General features: G+C 41.6%; 1 protein-coding gene across 1 annotated transcript; it reads right to left on the reverse strand.

Moving 5' to 3' along the window:
* Positions 1–847: 847 nt before the first annotated feature.
* Positions 848–16038, reverse strand: gpc2 (glypican 2). The gene is made up of 11 exons (XM_058075349.2): positions 15622–16038; positions 14424–14582; positions 12122–12256; positions 10040–10215; positions 9882–9962; positions 7809–7974; positions 6907–7037; positions 6139–6285; positions 4986–5122; positions 4728–4900; positions 848–3141 (listed from the first exon to the last, which is right to left on the reverse strand). Exons 1-11 carry the CDS (start codon positions 15797–15799, stop codon positions 2855–2857), a joined length of 1770 nt encoding a protein of 589 aa, XP_057931332.2. The 5' UTR covers positions 15800–16038; the 3' UTR covers positions 848–2854.
* Between the last annotated feature and the right edge of the window lie 113 nt (positions 16039–16151).

A 16151-nucleotide genomic window follows, 5' to 3' on the forward strand; every position in this document is an offset into this window, starting at 1 on the left:
AGGTGTAACTCCCTCGGATGTGCAACGATCAGACAGCTACTAGTTCTCGTCTTTTACTGATGGATTTATTACAAAACCGACGTGAGAACTAAAAGGGGACAAAAGATACAAAACCCTAAAGGGCTAGCCTTAAAGGGCCATCCTTTAAGGCTGGGACTCTAGGGATGGCCCTCTAAGGCTGGACCTCTAAGGCTGGACCTCTAAGGCTGGACCTCTAAGGCTGGACCTCTAAGGCTGGACCTCTAAGGCTGGCCCTTTAAGGCTGGCCCTTTAAGGCTGGAGCTTTAAGGCCTGCTCTGGCTGGCCCTTTAAGGCTGGAGCTTTCAGGCTAGCTCTGGCTGGCCCTCTAAGGCTGGCCCTCTAAGGCTGGCTCTTTAAGCTGGCCCTTTCAGGCTGGAGCTTTAAGGCCTGCTCTGGCTGGCCCTCTAAGGCTGGCCCTTTCAGGCCAGAAACATGTAGCAACATGTCAGTCCACTTTACAAAATTTACCGGTAAATAATCCAACACTTATACATCCAATTCAAGATGGCCATCCTTCATAGTTGCAGTAAAAGTTCACTATTGGCATTCATCCCACTCTACTGTCTAGCAATGTGTTTAGCAGTTGAAATATGCATGTGCTTGAAATGGTGTGTTCCTAACGTCTGAGTGTACTCGGAAGATGAAAACTTGAGCTTCGTTGTCCTTCACATTGTCCCGGAACACATTGGGAGCGTTGTCTCCGTCAAAGGCAATATTAGCGACATCTGGTGGAAGAAGGAAGGCAAAGCAATCTCGCTACAACGAGTGAAAGACAGATCGCCATTACAAACAAAAATGCTTTCATTAATTCATTTCATTAACAGTTCAATTGCTTGGTGGTCATTATATGCACAAGTTAGCGCCAAAATAACCAGTCTCTGCTCCTCTAAAAGCCTGAGATCAGAGTGCAGGGTAAGCAGTGTATTGTGGGGGGGGGGGGGTCATACTGTGTATATATTGTAGATGACAACATTGCATTGTTCATTTGTTTTAATGAGGCAGAAAATATCACTTGTTTGTTAACGACATGAATTGTGCTCTTTTCACCAATCACCTGACATCGCATATTTTTTTTTTGTGCTTTCAATTGTTATTTACAAACAAAACTGTGCTTTTTGTACAGCGATAATCCAGCATTATTTCAAAGTGTGTTTCTATTAAAAACGTGAAACTGGGATTATCATGTCTGCGTTCTTTTTCCCCACAAAAATACCACCATTTCCCCCTTTTCTTCATCAAAACACATTCAGCATCATATAACACAAAGGGGTCATTGTCAGACATTCATTGCTTTTAGGAATAGCAAGTAGAAAAGCGCACAGTTTTAAAAAAAAAAGCATTCAGACATCTGCTCGCTAAAATAGCACATGCAGCACACAAATATATAAATACTTTCATACTGTCAACATTTTTAATACAAAATAAGCCAATTATGTGTTTTTAGAGGGTATTGGCTTTTTTTAATCAGAAACACTTCTTTCAGAAGATAAAAACATTTAAAGAATATCTTAAATGGAAATAAATTGAGTTAAATAAGCAATAAGAATAAATACGTTAAAAAGCGCCAATATTTTTACATGAGATGTCATTGTTTTTGTACATTCTAAGCCGAGGATTCTCAACTGGTGGGCCAAGAAATAATAATGTAATGGCCCGATGTCCATGAATGCACCTCGCGGGATGGGAAGAACAGTGAGTGGCTGTCGGTCCGACACACAGCTGCAAATATCTGCTGGAGAAGAACGTGCCATACAGACAGGCAACAACGTCTCATTGTTGATATATGATATATTGGATATTTGGAATTCCACCCTCGGCCATCTCTGTGTGGAGTTTGCATGTTCTACCCGGTTTTCTCCAGGTACTCCGGTTTCCTCCCACATTCCAAAAACATGCTAGGTTAATTAGCCACTCCAAATTGTCCATAGGTATGAATGTGAGTGTGAATGGTTGGGCATTGTGTGGTAAACAATAAATAATAGGAGCATGAAAGTGACTATAGGGGTGTTATTTTATGTCCACAGCGCTCAAATAATGTTAAAACCGTTTACCATATTTTAAAAATCATAAATGGGTTTTCAAGGCTTTAACTATGAAAATATATATATATATTTTTAACATGAATCCTTTATCGCGAAAATTAATTGGAAAACCAATTATCGAGGGCTGCACGGCGGATGAGTGGTTAGCACGCAGACCTCACAGCTAGGAGACCCAAGTTCAATCCTAATTTGCATGTTCTCCCCGTGCATGCGTGGGTTTTCTCCGGGTACTCCGGTTTCCTCCCACATTCCAAAAACATGCTAGGTTAATTAGCCACTCCAAATTGTCCATAGGTATGAATGTGAGTGGGAATGGTTGTCTATATCTGCTCTGTGATTGGCTGGTGAACAGTCCAGGGTGTAGCCCGCCTCTCGCCCGAAGACAGCTGGGATAGGCTCTGGCACCCCCGCGGCCCTGGTGAGGATAAGCGGCAAAAAATGAATGAATGAATGAATATTTTGGTTCAGTGAGGGACGATGGTGGGACCTGCTATCAAACCAGTTGAGAACCATTTTCCCAAGAAGTAGTTCAATGATATCTTACCACGGCTATTTTTCAAATTATTTGGTTAAAATAAATTAAATGACGCATTTATGTCACTTCAACACCCAGCAAAGTATATTGGTTTTCAAGACTGATTTAGAATTTTTAGAATGGTGATATAGCGATATTTAGTGCTTTGTGTAGTATAGGGATTAAAAATAGTCACATATTTTGGGCTGGTATGTTTTTTGTGCTGGTGTAACCAAATGGAATATTATTCTGCCCTAATGTGCTTGATGTAAAGCAGCTATCTCAGCAAGATGGCCGCCAACATCATGAAAGGAAGCAATAACAAAGGAAGCAAGGAGGAGGTGAAGGGACTTGCTGTAGAATGAATGACCCGGCCGTTGTTGCGGTTCCACTTGTTGTTTCTCTCACGAACCCGAGGAGGCTTGGCTGGGTTGGAGGCAGGGGGTGAAGGGGCGGAGTTACGAGGGGGCTTGTTGTAAGGAGGAGAGTAAGGACCGTAACCCGGCCAGTCGTCATTGTATCTTTCACTGCTGTCTCCTCCCCCTGAACCGCTGCCCTCCTCACCTACAGGCAGCAAAACAAAACAAAGACAAAAACACTGAGATGAAGAATGAGATGTTTTAATTGGACTGCCCATATTTATTTACTCAACTGCAGAGGGCACCAGGTGTCTACTTGGATTTTTTATTTTTTGTTGCACAAATGCATTTATTATATTATAATATTAAAGATATTATTATTATTAAAGTCTTATGATTGAAATATAATATTTATAATATTATTGAAAATAAATTTTAATTATATATATATATATATAAATAAAAATATATAAATAAAAAATAAATATAAATACAAAATACATAAAAATATTGAAATCAAAATGTAAAGATGAAAAACTATAAAATATGTACAATATATTATGACTAGTATATATATTAGTAATTCATTCATATTATATTTTATTATTTATTATTTGTTTTATCCAACACAAAAGTATGAAAAAAACAATAAATAGTACAATATAAAATGTGTTGCATTTCATTGCATTATATTATATTCCTTTTTCATAATTTTAGCAAAACTATAAAATAAAATATAAAAATGAAAATATAAAATTTTGGGCTGCACGGCGGTTGAGTGGTTAGCACGCAGACCTCACAGCTATGGAAACAGTCTTTAATCCCTTTGATTTCAAAATTGTTTACTGCAAAACAACATTTGGAACAGACAAATTTGATTTCCAGTCTTAAAAACTATTTAAAAAATTGACTCGGTTAGAGTACGTTTTGATTAGAGTCGGACCTTGTGGAACAGATTGACACTAACCAAGGTTCCACCGTAAAAGCTTTATGAGAGGAGGTTACTAAGATATTCATTTTGCAATCACATTGCTCTGTATACAGGAATACATACATATATTTAATATGATTAAATTAGGATGAGTGGTTAGCATGCAGGCCACACAGCTAGGAGACCCGAGTTCGATTCCACCCTCGGCCATCTCTGTGTGGAGTTTGTATGTTCTCCCCGTGCATGCGTGGGTTTTCTCCGGGTACTCCGGTTTCCTCCCACATTCCAAAAACATGCTAGGTTAATTAGCCACTCCAAATTGTCCATAGGTATGAATGTGGGTGTGAATGGTTGTTTGTCTATATGTGCTCTGTGATTGGCTGGCCACCAGTCCAGGGTGTACCCCGCCTCTTGTCCGAAGACAGCTGGGATAGGCTCCAGCATACCTGCGACCCTTGTGAGGATAAGCGGTAGAAAATGAATATTACATTTTTTTGTGGCCATAACTCAAACAATTTGTGTCCCGTATGAATCTACACTAAAACATTCCCCCTAATAGTCTTTTCCTGTCCTTTTTTTCCAGTCTCTATTTCTTTTTAGGTCAATGTCAAAATGTTTAGCTTCTCTTTAAAGTCCACTTGAGCTTTACAGATGCCACATCCCCCCAGGTGCTGGTGTGTGTAGTGGTAAAGATGTCTACACATGATGCTGTCAGTCACTGTACAGGTTATGACACCCCCCTAGTGGCAGAACCTGCAATGATGTCTCCTGAGAGGCAAAAGATGTCATCCATCTGTGGAGGCCACTATTTGAGGCAAAACGATACAAAGCACATGAAGTGACTGTGTGAAGGTACTGACTGTCCATAAAGTCCATGTCCTGTCCACTCTGTGCATGTCTCAGTTTGTTGGTGGCCACCCTCAGCTCCATGATCAGCTGTCTGGTCCTCACATCGGGCCGTCCAATGTCCACTTCCACCTCGGGGTTGTTGATCTGGCTGGCCAGGCCGTCACCCGTCACCTCCGGAAGATACCTGAACGTGTCCACACAAAGCAGGAATAATCATCATTCCCGTCAGACAGTTTGTGGGTGATAGCTAAATTCAATTGCTTGCTAACCTCCCCCGGGTCTGCCCGTTCCAGCAGCGGTCCTCGTTTGTGACGTCGGCTGCCATCTTTTCATCGTTGCAGATGGTGTGTGGGAGGGACACCCAGAAGCTTCCCATGGGCCGCAAGCGCTCCTTCAGTTCAGTAACCTGTACGGAGGCAGTTTGCGAGTCGTCATTTCAAGCCTGGAAGCGTTCTTGTGTGCTGCGTCTTTGCTAGGGTGGGAGGGAAGCGTATGAAGCCGCGGGGGCTGGAGGCAGTTCCACATGAGTCATAGTTTTGAGCGTTAAATTAATGGATTTGCGGGAATCCAAATATTGTTAGAAAGGCTGCTTTCTGTGGAGGTTATTGAGTCTTGCCTATATTACGAGTCTGAATAATACTTACTCACTATACTGTGAATAGTCTTGTTCATTATCTTCTCAGACAACCGTCAAACAAAAGACCAGTCCAGTTGCGATTGGTAATATCGATAATATTAGCTCTGGATCAGGCTAGAGTTCAAACCTTTGTCTACCTTTGTCTTCTAGGGCAATCTGAACAGTCCATTTGGGATCAATTCCATGCCCAAAGATTAAAATACAGTTCTAGTTACGGACAGTTCTAGTCTGAGTTTTCTGAGCTCTCGTCCTGTCTGGTCTTTGAACGTGAACTGATGAAGTCTACTCAGTTTAAAGGCGAAACGTCTTCTAAGACAACCGTCAAACAACAGTCCAGTCCAGTTGCGATCGGGAATATCGGTAATATTAGCTCTGGATCAGGCTAGAGTTCAAACAGCTCCGATTACAGCTGTCTAGTCTTTGAACGTGAACTGATGAAGTCTGCTCGGATGACAGATGAAACGTCTACTAAGACAACTTGAATAGTCCGTTTGCGATCGATTCACTGCCCCAAGATTTCTACAGAACAGTGACACGGAAAAAAATGTTGGTGCCCAAAGATGACAATAGATACTAGATAGAGTCCTATCTCGTCTTCAACATGAACCGAGTAAATGTACTCGGTGAAAGGCGAAATGTCTTCTACCTCAACCTGACCAGTCCAGTCTAATCGATCAATGCTAAGATTACAATGACCTAGATCGGACTCAGTCTCAAACTTTGGATCTATTTCCCAAGTACAGACCAAAGTGGACAGTCTAAGCTAAGTTTAACCTTATCCTTACCAGTCGGTCCAAGTTGGTGCCTGCAGCAGTGGTGGGTTTTTCCTCCGGGGTGTAGGTGCGGAAAGGCCTCCTGTTGCCACCCGACTCCTTTGGTGAGCGTTTGGATCGTCCCGGAAGCGGTCTGGGGTTCCCACAACCTTGGAAGACCTACAGGAACAGTATCAATTTCAGACTCAGAGCCTGTGGTAGAAAGTTCGGTGCAGCAATCACCGAAATCCAAGGTGGTGGTTTTACTGCCGTTGTCACGTCACACTTTCTTTCTCTTTATCAGAGAAAAAAGCTGTGAAGGAAAGAACTCCCTGTTCCTTGAAGCGCTGCCAAGTATTGAGGAGGACGTGGGTGCTTCTCAGGTGGACTGGCTTGCCAGGTTTCAGTCTCACAGTACGAACATCATGCTGTGTGTGGGAATGCTGCAGTGTCGCAGCAATGTTGTCTCAGGACGGACATTCAAATGAGACAATAATCATCATCATACAGTTAAGTGGAAATTGCTCTTGAATGCTCTTATTCATTCTTACCAAACTTTAATGTGACTTTTTATAAGCTAACTCAGATTGACACACCCACAGCTCAATGACCCACTTTAACTTTGTTAAAGTGTTTAGTCGAAATTGGGTACACACCTTTAGCAGACTGAGAAACACATGTGAGTAGAATTGTTGCAAAACAACATCAAAGCCGCCATCAAGGAGAATGTGAAAACGGGCAGGACTCAATAAGTCAGTGACCATATGTCAACTGATTCTAAAACTTTGTCCACTTCCTTGCCTTTGTGGAGATGCTGACGCTGTTTTCTTGCATGTGCATGATGGCTTCGGACACCTTGACGGAGATGGAATCTGCTGCCAACTCCATGTTGAACGGCCCCTCCAACTTCTCTGCAACCTGGTAGAGGGCGTCTGATGGGGGAGAGAACATGTGAGCCCACAAGTTGAGGTTACTAGGCAAATGCTAATTACAACTGATTAGCTTGAAAAAGAAGGACAAATATCACACATAATACGATATTTTTACATTATTACCTAAAAATGTCATCCAATACTTCTCTACAAGAGAGGAGAAATATGATCTCAGGGAAGAAGTACATTTGAAACACTTCTATGCTAGGACTACGTTATGCTAGCCATAGCATTTCAGTATGTGGAATCAAACTATGGAATGGATTGAGTAAGGAAATCAAACAATGCACAACGATGAGCCAATTCAAGAAACAATACAAGCAGTTGATGTTTGCTAAATACAAGGATGAAGAGTCTTGAACCAGTCATGCTGTGCTATATATATCACTATATTGACAGACAAACCTTAAACTATATTAGGAAAGCAGGAAGTGAACAAATGTAAGGAGTCAAACAACCTCCAAGCGGTCTTTGGCACTGGAACACACATACACGTGTATATATTAAATATATAAATACAAATTCATATATAAATATTATAAAAACTATATTAGGAAAGCAGGAAGTGAACAAATGTAACAGTTAGTGGTTGTAAAAGTACCAGATGGAGGGGTAGGATTTAATAAGCTTTGCTTCTTCCTACTCCTTTTGGACATGTGGAACTGTGAACTGATTATGGGATGCATTCAATGGTAATCTGATGCATGTTGAAATGAAATAAAATGAGTTATATTACCATATAACTCATTTAAACTGCCTCCTTTTACCCACCAATGAAATAATCCCACTCGGTGTCCAGGTCAGCCTGATTGGCCAAGCAGCCTTTCATCACGTTGAGGCAGAAGGCACGGCATGGACGCAGGGAGGGCATTCCTCGACACAGCGGGCAGTACCACTGACGCATTAGGCCACGCACACATTCAGAGTCTGGAGTCAGCTGTGAGACATAAACAATACAGAACTTTGACTTTTGGACCTCAGGTAACGTCACCACAACTGTAGTTGCAGTTTCTGTTGCAGTTCAACGGCATTTTATCATGTGACTGAAACGTAAACATTTCAGGTGTCATATATTCCTATAAGGACAAAAGACACAGATGTCCAAACAAGGGAACGCTCCAATCAGAGTTTTATGCTGTCGGTTTCAATACTGATCATGCATGAGTGAAATAGGCCGATACTGATCACATTGATTAAGTGTGAATTGTTCAATTTATCAATGATGAGTGCTATTGGCGAATCCAAATTGTCCATAGGTATGAATGTGAGTGTGAATGGTTGTTTGTCTATATGTGCTCTGTGATTGGCTGATTGGCGACCAGTCCAGGGTGCACACCACCTCTCGTCTGAAGACAACTGGGATAGGCTCCAGCATACCCGCGACCCTGGATGGATGGAGTGCTATTGACCAGGGGTGCCGTATAATGGGGAAAAGTTAGGATAATTCCAATGACCACTGACAAAAAATAGGTAATTATTAAAACATAAAAAGGGGGACGGAGGAATTCCTGGTAGCACCCCTGTATATGAAAACTGGAACTGTATTATTAATTCAATTCAAAAGGTCAGACAAAAAACAACATTTTTGCATAAGAAATCATGTAAATCCAATCAATTAATATATTTGATTGAGAATAATAATGAATTAATTAAAAAATATTTAAAAATTACATTAATTATATATATATTTTTTAATAATTTAAAAAAAATAATGAATTAATACATTAAAAAAAAGAATAGCTTCACATGGAGGGATAGGCTCCAGCCTGCCTGCGACCCTAGTGAGGATAAGCTTTATAGAAAATGGATGGATGGATGGATGGATGGATGGATGGATGGATGGATGGATGCAGAAAACAAATCAAAATAGTTAGAAATGATGACTGGATGGACCTTGGAGAGATGGAATGCAGTAGTGTTGTTCTTCTTTATCAACTTGTGGAGCGATACAGTAGACAGGGATGGGAATGGCTTTGCTGAAAATCAGCTGAAAATAAGTCGGGGGTCTGGGGGCCACTGGCGGAGCCCGGTAGGGGGCCCAGGGGGGCGAAGCCCCCCGGAAGCTCCCAACATTTCAGCTTTTGAGGGCACTAAAACTGGCATACAATGAAAGAAATATTAAGACCTCAAACAACAAAAATAAATGAATAAAAAACATGGAACAAACTGCATTCAAAGTAAAATTAATAGATTTCCATAGGTTTGAATATGTGACTCACAATTTCCTTTTAAACACGTACGTTGAAGTCAACACCAGGTAACTTAACATAGTCGTTTTCTTTTTGCAATCAGTGCATGCAAACGATCAGTCGCAACCTTCCTCTTTTCTGCTTTTTGATGTGCCAGTCTTGCAACTTTCGCTGCCTTCTCGTTTTTTTTCTTCTGCTCAGCTCTACTCTCTTTCTCATGTTCTCTCTTTCACCGTGTTCCGCCATTACGGGTTCACCGAACGCGTTTGAAACGCGACGTGTGATTGGCTGAGAGACACGATACAACCAATCACAGCAAGCCTACTAAACCAGCTCATTTTCTCGTCGACTTCGCGGCCAAGATGCCGCCTCGGCCCAATCGGACACGATATACCGAGACTGTACCTACACCTACCCCCCACCCCCCACCCCCCACAATTTTCTCAACGAATTTACACGAATTACGAAAATGGACTTTTGCCAGAAAAATCCGCGGAATTCCGCGGATCCGCGGAAAATTCCCATCCCTGAGTAGAGGGCAAACACACTAGTTTGTTCCATGCAAATTAAATAAAAGCTGAGACAGTGTACAAAAAAAAGAAAGTGTGCAAAATTCTGGACAAAAACCGAATAGAAATAGAAAAAAACAAATCACCTTTGTGGCTTTGTTGACAATATCTCGCCCAGTGGCCAAGCCTTGAGATAGTGCCCTTGCTGCAATAAAAGCCCTGGATACCTAGATTGAAATAAAAATGACACAAATGAAAAATAATTCTCTAAATTCGACCATATTTGTATGAGAAACATGTCCACCTGCACGCGTAGTTTGCGAGGCACGTCTCCGAAGGGCTGCAGTTGTTCGGCATGTTTGCTGACACACTCCAGGTAGTCATCGCTGAACTGATACTGAGGGTTGACGAGGGTGAAGACCCGCTCCACCAGCCTGGACCAGAAGTCTGACAGAACCTCGGTCAGACTTACGCTGCCCCCTGTAGACATCATGGAGGTGGGGGAGTGTACAGCTTAATAGTAAAAATAATAACACAACTAACATCATATATTATTCATTCATTCATTCATTTTCTACCGCTTATCCTCAAGAGGGTCGCGGGGGTGCTGGAGCCTATCCCAGCTGTCTTCGGGCGAGAGGCGGGGTACACCCTGGACTGGTGGCCAGCCAATCCCAGGGCACATATAGACAAACAACCATTCACACTCACATTCATACCTATGGACAATTTGGAGTGGCTAATTAACCTAGCATGTTTTTGGAATGTGGGAGGAAACCGGAGTACCCGGAGAAAACCCACGCATGCACGGGGAGAACATGCAAACTCCACACAGAGATGGCCGAGGGTGGAATTGAACTCGGGTCTCCTAGCTGTGAGGCCTGTGTGCTAACCACTCGTCCGCCATGCATCCCCATTTTAGATAGATAGATAGATAGATAGATAGATAGATAGATAGATAGATAGATAGATAGATAGATAGATAGATAGATAGATAGATAGATAGATAGATAGATAGATAGATAGATAGATAGATAGATAGATAGATAGATAGATAGATAGATAGATAGATAGATAGATAGATAGATAGATAGATAGATAGATAGATAGATAGATAGATAGATAGATAGATAGATAGATAGATAGATAGATAGATAGATAGATAGATAGATAGATAGATAGATAGATAGATAGATAGATAGATAGATAGATAGATAGATAGATAGATAGATAGATAGATAGATAGATAGATAGATAGATAGATAGATAGATAGATAGATAGATAGATAGATAGATAGATAGATAGATAGATAGATAGATAGATAGATAGATAGATAGATAGATAGATAGATAGATAGATAGATAGATAGATAGATAGATAGATAGATAGATAGATAGATAGATAGATAGATAGATAGATAGATAGACTTTCTTTATTGTCATTGCACAAATGTCGTTCATTCATTCATTCATTTTCTACCGCTTATCCACACGAGGGTCACGGGGGTGCTGGAGCCTATCCCAGCTGTCTTCGGGCAAGAGGCGGGGTACACCCTGGACTGGCGGCCAGCCAATCACAGAGCACATATAGACAAACAACCATTCACACTCACATTCATACCTATGGACAATTTGGAGTGGCCAATTAACCTAGCATGTTTTTGGAATGTGGGAGGAAACCGGAGTACATAATATATTAAACAAACAAAAAATATTTTTAAAAAAAACATGAATAAAAATAAAATGGACTCTCAGTTTCTACTAGCATAAATTGCACCTAAAAATCACAATGACCCAAAACAATCAAAAATAAACCCTGTCTCTGTTAAGACTAAAAAACACTGTGTTGGCGGAATAAAATGCAATGTGTCTGATGTCCCTCAACACTCCTCCACATACTAGGGGACAAGGAGGCTGACAACAGGCTTCACTCTCTCCGTCCAATGCACACACACACACACACACACACACACACACACACATGCAGAGTGAACCCTGTGTGGTACAGAGTTGGGGTATTCTGCAATTTTGCAATTCCGCAAAGTGTAATAGCATTGACTCGCTTCTCCCTCTTGTTGTGTTTAAAGCAATACTCACTGTCAACAATTTTTTCTATGAGAGGCAGACACAGGATATACTGTTACAGCTCTGAAGAGGCTATTTTGCTGGATCTCTGTGTGAAAAAGCTGCTGTGCCACCCCTGTGTTGACATCCTTTCCGTCAGTGTCGTGTATAAAGAATAACACCGAATTTGTGGATGGATGGTTGAGAGCTCCATTCTCCAACAGCACATAATTTGCGATAGAATACGCCCATCTGGTAGCACCTTGCATCTAAATATACATGCGTCCAAATGTCGCGCCGGTGGAGGTGTCAATAAACTGACCTGAATAATATCTGCGAAGCTCTGCAAACAGCTCCTGGAAGACGTGCGCGTTCTGCGTGAAGAGGCGTCCGTAGGTCTTGGTGAACATCTGGTTCATGGACTTCTCGGCCAGGTCTATGAGCTCCCTGAAGAACTCTGTATGGACAAAGACATCAGATGCAGGTCTCCGACATCAATACATCCCGCCAAGGCCTCAGCGGGCTCACAGGACGGTTACATCACATGGTGCACGTTAGCGAATACATGCAAGAAAGTGTGAGGTCTACAGTATATAAATAGCCTTTAATGGCTCATATGCGGTCTCCCACTGCTGATTCATCATTCAGGTTATATAAAAGACGGAGGAGGGGAATAAAGGTGATAGGAGTAGGCGGTGGAAATGCCAGATCATCTCTGTGCTGTGCCTGGAGTCAGACAGATTGACAATTCTCTTAAAGACTGAGACAGAGACTCTTAAAACCTCCTTCAGTTCCAACTTTGTGGGAACAGATTTATTATTATCCAAGCAGGACTGTGCTCCAGGTATAATGGGGGAGAAAATGGAATGTCATCACTTTCAGGTAACATGCTGCCCCCTGTTGGTTTGGAGGGTGGGATGTGAATTGTTTAGTAACAATAAACTAGTGTATATATTTTCATTTGAGATAGGCTAGCTAATAATGCAAACGCTAATAATGAATTTGATACTCATTTTCATGATGTGCTGCCCCCTAATGGTTTGGAGGGCAATATATGAAACCCTTCCTAATAATGTGCAACATTAAATGACTGGACCATCATTTCAAAACTACTAGTTTCAGAAATCCTGGCTAATGCTAAGAAAGTTAGCATTGGTAGATGTTAGCAAGGTAGAATCAACCTACTGTCTTGTAACATGTTGCCTCCTAATGGTTTGGAGGGCAAGATATGAAACCCTTCCTAATAATGTGCAACATTAAATGACTGGACCATCATTTCAAAATTACTAGTTTCAGAAATCCTGGCTAATGCTAAGAAAGTTAGCATTGGTAGAAGTTAGCAAGGTAGAATCAACTTACTGTCTTGTAACATGCTGCCCCCTGTTGGTTTGGAGGGCAATATATGAAACCCTTCCTAATAATGTGCAACATTAAATGACTGGACCATCATTTCAAAATTACTAGTTTCAGAAATCCTGGCTAATGCTAAGAAAGTTAGCATTGGTAGATGTTAGCAAGGTAGAATCAACCTACTGTCTTGTAACATGTTGCCTCCTAATGGTTTGGAGGCTGAGATTAGAAATTCCTAACAATGTGCAACATTAAATGACTGGACCGTCATGTCAAAACTACTAGTTTCAGAAATCCTGGCTGAGAAAGTTAGCATTGGTTAGCATCAACCTACAGTCTTGTAACATGCTGCCCCCTAATGGTTTGGAGGGTGATATTTATCACCCTTGCCTTTTCGGATAACATTAAAATTGGACCAATTACATTTTACTTTTGCTTGCCTAATTATTACCACTTTTCTGATATTGTAAAATGTTAATTTCCAACCCTTGGACTAGCTTTTAAATTCACAAATCCTTGCTTATGCTAAGAAAGCTAGCATTCCCTCATGGAGGGTAGACTCAACCTACTGTCTTGTAACATGCTGCCCCCTAATGGTTTGGAGGATGATATTTGCCACCCTTGCCTTCTCAGATAACGTTAAAATTGTACCAATTACATTTTACTTTTGCTTGCCTAATTATTACCACTTTCCTGATATTATAAAAATGTTCATTTCCAATCCATGGACTAGCTTTTATTTCAATATTTGCCACCCTCAGCCAAAAATGTGTACAGTAATATCACAATTGAATTATCACTCTCTCACTACATTATGTGTTTTCATGAATTAATGAATGATCGCTGTTTTGTGGTTGACTAATAGCTATTATTTTTCAAAATGTGCATATTTAAACAAATTATATGTATTATTTACCTAAATAAAGAATTTCCAAGCATAAACAACAATGTTAAATGAAGTTATTGTTCAGTTTCCTCCGCGCTGATTGGTTCACCCTCATGCAGCATCCACCCACCTTTTTCTGTTTCTTTTATGCGCCTCCGACAGTTGTTACACAGCGGAAAGTGTCTTTGCAGTTATTTGTGAAAATATTTTACGTTTTCTTTTATGTAAACTCAACAATGGCTTCTAAACCTTGGTTGTTTGTCTATATGTGCCCTGGGATTGGCTGGCCACCAGTCCAGGGTGTGCCCCGCCTCTCGCCCCAAGTCAGCTGGGATAGGCTCCAGCATGAATGAATAAAACGAGGGATTACTGTATTTCATGCCCTCACCGTTAAACCGTCGCTGTCTCTGAGTGAAGGTGGTCAGCAGGAACTGGCTATGATCCTCCAAGGATTTTAAGAAGTCCCTCTCGCTTTGAAGTGCCAGCGTCTCCTCCATCTGACTGGAGCAGCAGGTGTAGTCCTGAGGACAGAGCCTCAAGTGCTCACCTGTGCTCACAATGTAGAAATGATCTTGAACATTTGACTGGCCTTCCTGTGTTCATTCGTCATGTCTAAACAGGATGTGGGTGAAGTCAGATGGCTTAATATGTAATATGTCACTCTTTTCCTATAGCAAAAAGATAAGAGATGTGATATGAAATTGTCCTTTCACTCCCATGAATTATTCATTCATTCACCATCAATCTGTCTCTCTTTTTCAGCGCAGGTCGGTTTCTTTGATATGTTCGAGGTAATGATATGCAAATGACAAAAAGGGGCGAGATTCGGGTCTTTTGTTTCAGCCAATGTTACATGACACACAAATATTACGCCTTTCCACACACATCTAGAGTCTGGCTGGTGTGCCGCTCCTGTCTCTTTTGTTCTCTCACTATTAGCCTCTCACATCCCTGCATTTCCATTTCTCTTCATCGTCCACTCTCCCGGCCATCTGCTCCCCCATGGCCCACGGGACGGCAAGCTCGGGCAAAAACACACACCAACACACACACACACACACAATCAATCAATACTGCAGCTGTCTGTTTGACTCAATCATTCAAATGCAATGTAAATGAATGTAATGGATGTAAAGTACAGCATACAAGAAGTGGACAGTCGTGTTGTATTTTGACTTTTCCAGACCGTTTTCCTTAATTAAGCTCCCTTATTTAAAATGCAGACAGATAAGATTATCACCAGTGAGCAGAGCCCAAGGGGTAAATGCAGGGATTTACCAGGATAGGCAAAGACTAATTAGGGTGAGGTTCTTTGTTGCATTGGTGTTGGCAATGTTGTCACCCCCCTCTAATCATCCTATTTAAACAGGAAGGGGGAAGATGTGTCATTTGTTTTAAACCACCCTCAGTATTGTTTTTGTCCTGAGGGAAAAGACATGATGATCTAGCCACATGGTGCTTTAGTGATTTTTGCACTTTCCAATATCACAATTCTCGATGTTTCTAGTCAGCATACTTTAAAGTACACGAATTTCATTGAATTCAGGCGTGTCATGCGGCATGACATGCCTTCATAAGCATCTTACCGGAGATTTGAGTCACCGGTGCAGTGCCGGTGCTGTACCCCTTCTCCGCGTACACCTGCCGGGTATCGGCGCAGCTCCTCCCCGCTGCAGCTACTGGGCTCCGGAGCCCCGAGAGGCTGACGACAGTGCAAAGCAAACCCAGCAGCCGGTACCGGGATAAAGTCAGTGGGGTATCCATCCTCACCACAAAAGGCAGCAGACAGGCAGATTGACGTGAAGATGCTCTATAATGAATGAAAGGTCTCGGATGTACACGTGTCCCTGGATTGTCAATCGTGTAAAAAAGGCATAGTTTCCCCAAGCAATGGATAATTCCAATGTGTAATTTTAGACATTTGACTCCATCGACTCTGTTCACTGAACTTCATCAATGAAGAGAAAAGCAGCACTGATGGTACCAACCCTCTCAGCAGCACCACTGTCATCACAAAGTGCATGTGTTAAGTGGCTATAAGCGGAAGTGTATCCTTGCTTGATAATAAAAGCAGGACAATTCGTATATCCTTGTGCGCTGTATTTCTTAATTTAGT

The sequence above is a fragment of the Doryrhamphus excisus genome, linkage group LG23, assembly GCF_037039965.1.
Source record: "Doryrhamphus excisus strain RoL-2023G ecotype Guam linkage group LG23, RoL_Dexc_Guam_v1.1, whole genome shotgun sequence".
Classification (NCBI taxonomy): domain Eukaryota; kingdom Metazoa; phylum Chordata; class Actinopteri; order Syngnathiformes; family Syngnathidae; genus Doryrhamphus; species Doryrhamphus excisus.

What these genes read in the sequence shown, in the direction of transcription:
- gpc2 (XM_058075349.2), bottom strand. Translation starts at nt 15,799, where the DNA reads ATGGATACCCCACTGACTTTATCCCGGTACCGGCTGCTGGGTTTGCTT. An exon ending in GAGACAGCGACGGTTTAACG is followed by an intron (nt 12,257 to 14,423) that starts GTGAGGGCATGA and finishes TTGTCCATACAG; the next exon opens with AGTTCTTCAGGGAGCTCATA. An exon ending in AACGGGCAGACCCGGGGGAG is followed by an intron (nt 4,901 to 4,985) that starts GTTAGCAAGCAA and finishes GGACACGTTCAG; the next exon opens with GTATCTTCCGGAGGTGACGG.